This window comes from Bactrocera latifrons, unplaced genomic scaffold, assembly GCF_001853355.1.
Source record: "Bactrocera latifrons isolate USDA-ARS-PBARC rearing strain unplaced genomic scaffold, ASM185335v1 scaffold_187, whole genome shotgun sequence".
In the NCBI taxonomy this organism is placed as follows: Eukaryota; Metazoa; Arthropoda; class Insecta; order Diptera; family Tephritidae; genus Bactrocera; species Bactrocera latifrons.
Genome location: NW_017535374.1, coordinates 473,570 through 475,593, shown reverse-complemented (window position 1 = coordinate 475,593; position 2,024 = coordinate 473,570). Strand labels below are relative to the sequence as shown.

General features: G+C 31.7%; 1 protein-coding gene across 3 annotated transcripts in view; it reads right to left on the bottom strand.

Moving 5' to 3' along the window:
* Positions 1–1,597: 1,597 nt before the first annotated feature.
* LOC108967407 (homeotic protein spalt-major) overlaps positions 1,598–2,024 on the bottom strand; it is a 29,288-nt gene continuing 28,861 nt past the window's right edge. For 2 of the 3 annotated variants that reach the window (XM_018930795.1, XM_018930796.1), the window contains exon 5: positions 1,668–1,753. In XM_018930795.1, the coding sequence (XP_018786340.1) occupies positions 1,750–1,753 (4 nt within the window). In that variant the 3' untranslated portion in view covers positions 1,668–1,749. Of the gene's footprint in view, positions 1,754–2,024 lie in introns of all 3 variants that reach the window. The other variant, XM_018930794.1, reaches the window with a different exon arrangement.

The window sequence follows — 2,024 nt, the reverse complement described above, 5'->3', positions numbered from 1 at the left end:
TTTGTTTTTATTGATATTTTTAAATTATTTTATAACATTATAACATTATTATATACATTGAAATAGTTAATTAGTTTAGTTTAAAATGAAGTCAGTCTTTTTTGCAATAAATAATTGGCTTTTTCACCGTGCCACCGCCACCATTGCTTCTGTTTTTTTTTTTTTTGTTTGTTACCGTTATCGGTGCGTTTGGTATTGTAATAGATCTGGTAAGATATCTAATAGATTGTACATCTGTTTTCTGATAGTTTTGATTCTATTTTCTTGCAGTACAGTTTTTAAGTATTTGAAAATTATTTTCATGCTTTCAATTATTTTTCTTTCATTTACACTTTTGTATACATACATATATTGAAAACAAAAACAAAATAACAGAAACGTGTTTCGAAGATCAATGCTTCAAAAATGAAATGAACTATTAATTGCAGCAGGCAATATACATATATACATAAATATGTACATATATATAGCATCTATGTTTTTGGATAACAGAACACGCGCAATAAAACGTTAAAAAACATGAAATAAAAAACACAAACGAACAGAAAAATGCGGCCATTAAAAATCGTCAATAAAACTACAATTGTTAAAGAGTTCGCTCGCACAGCATATCAAAATGAAAATGAAATGGAAAAATGAATGAATGAGGATAGGCGAGTGAACGGACCGAACGACAGCGCACCTGACGCCAATATTGTTGTTGTTGCTATCGTTGTTTATGACTGTCGAAACTACAGACTGAGCAACACTTTTAGTCATTCACTTCTTTAACAATTTTGCCATTTTTGCAATATGATTGAATATGGATCAGATATTGCCATAGATCCTTATATGCAACATGAATGTGCTATATATACACATGTACATATTTGTATGTGTAAGTATGTATTAAACTATATTTCTTTGCAGCAACAATAATCGCCTGAAACATATTTTCATTGGCAGCGTTAATTTCCCATTTTGCAGATGCACATTTTTTCACTTTGTTCCTGCTTAGCTTTCGCTTTTGTTTGTGCGCGGCTTGTTTAAACAAAAAAAATATTATTATTTCTTAATGTTTTTCTTTTCAAATACCAGCGCAGTAAAACTGAGTTTTATGATTTTTCTTATTGGCCATTTCCGCATCAGTCATCTTTTGTTCGACAACACAAACAGCAACACACATAACTACTGTGCTAAGTCTTCGCATGGTCCAGCAAAGCAATTTCCGTGGTTCATTTCATTTTTGAAGCAGCTGTCCAAGCTCTGTGCTGAGATCATTACTAAGCGATTTAAACTTTCTTTAGTTGCTTAGCACCCCCTATATGTTTACCATATGTAGGATATTTCTCTATTTTTTCATAAATATATATTTTTTTGTCAAACACATAAACTACTCACAGTATCACCTTAGTACATACATACATACATATTTACATTGATGGCTCACACAAACCCTATATACACACATGCATACATAACTGCTTATCACTTACGCATAGTACCGTAAATGTCAAAAAGCACCAAAAACGACAAGAAATACCAACATATTGAAGGCGCGGCTGCTAAGCGCGGCTTATTTGCTAAGCTTTCTGGGATTCTTTTTTTTTTTTTTTTTTTGCAATTTTTGAAGCTTCAAGTGCGCTGCCAGCGTTCTAGATACTTCAAATTCTTTGTTTGCTGCTTCTTCTTGTTTGTTTTTTCATGTAGCCATCGCTACTATGTTTCTACTGCAATGGTCTCACTACTCATAGCCGTCTTTGCAGCCACTCATCTGTGAAGAGCAAGAGAAAAGTAACGGAAATGTAAATGAGTGCGTTTGTTAAAAGGCAAAAATATATGTAAATTATGAGTTTACTTGTATGTATGTATATGTGTGTGAAATATCATTAAATGCTTAGTTGAACAAAGGGGTTATGGAAAATTAAAATTAATTGAAATATTTTGCAGCGCAATGAAATTAAAAAATAGAATAGGTCAGAAAGGATGCCACTGCGTATTGCTGAAATGTAAAAGTACCTTAAATAATAATAAAAAAATAAAAT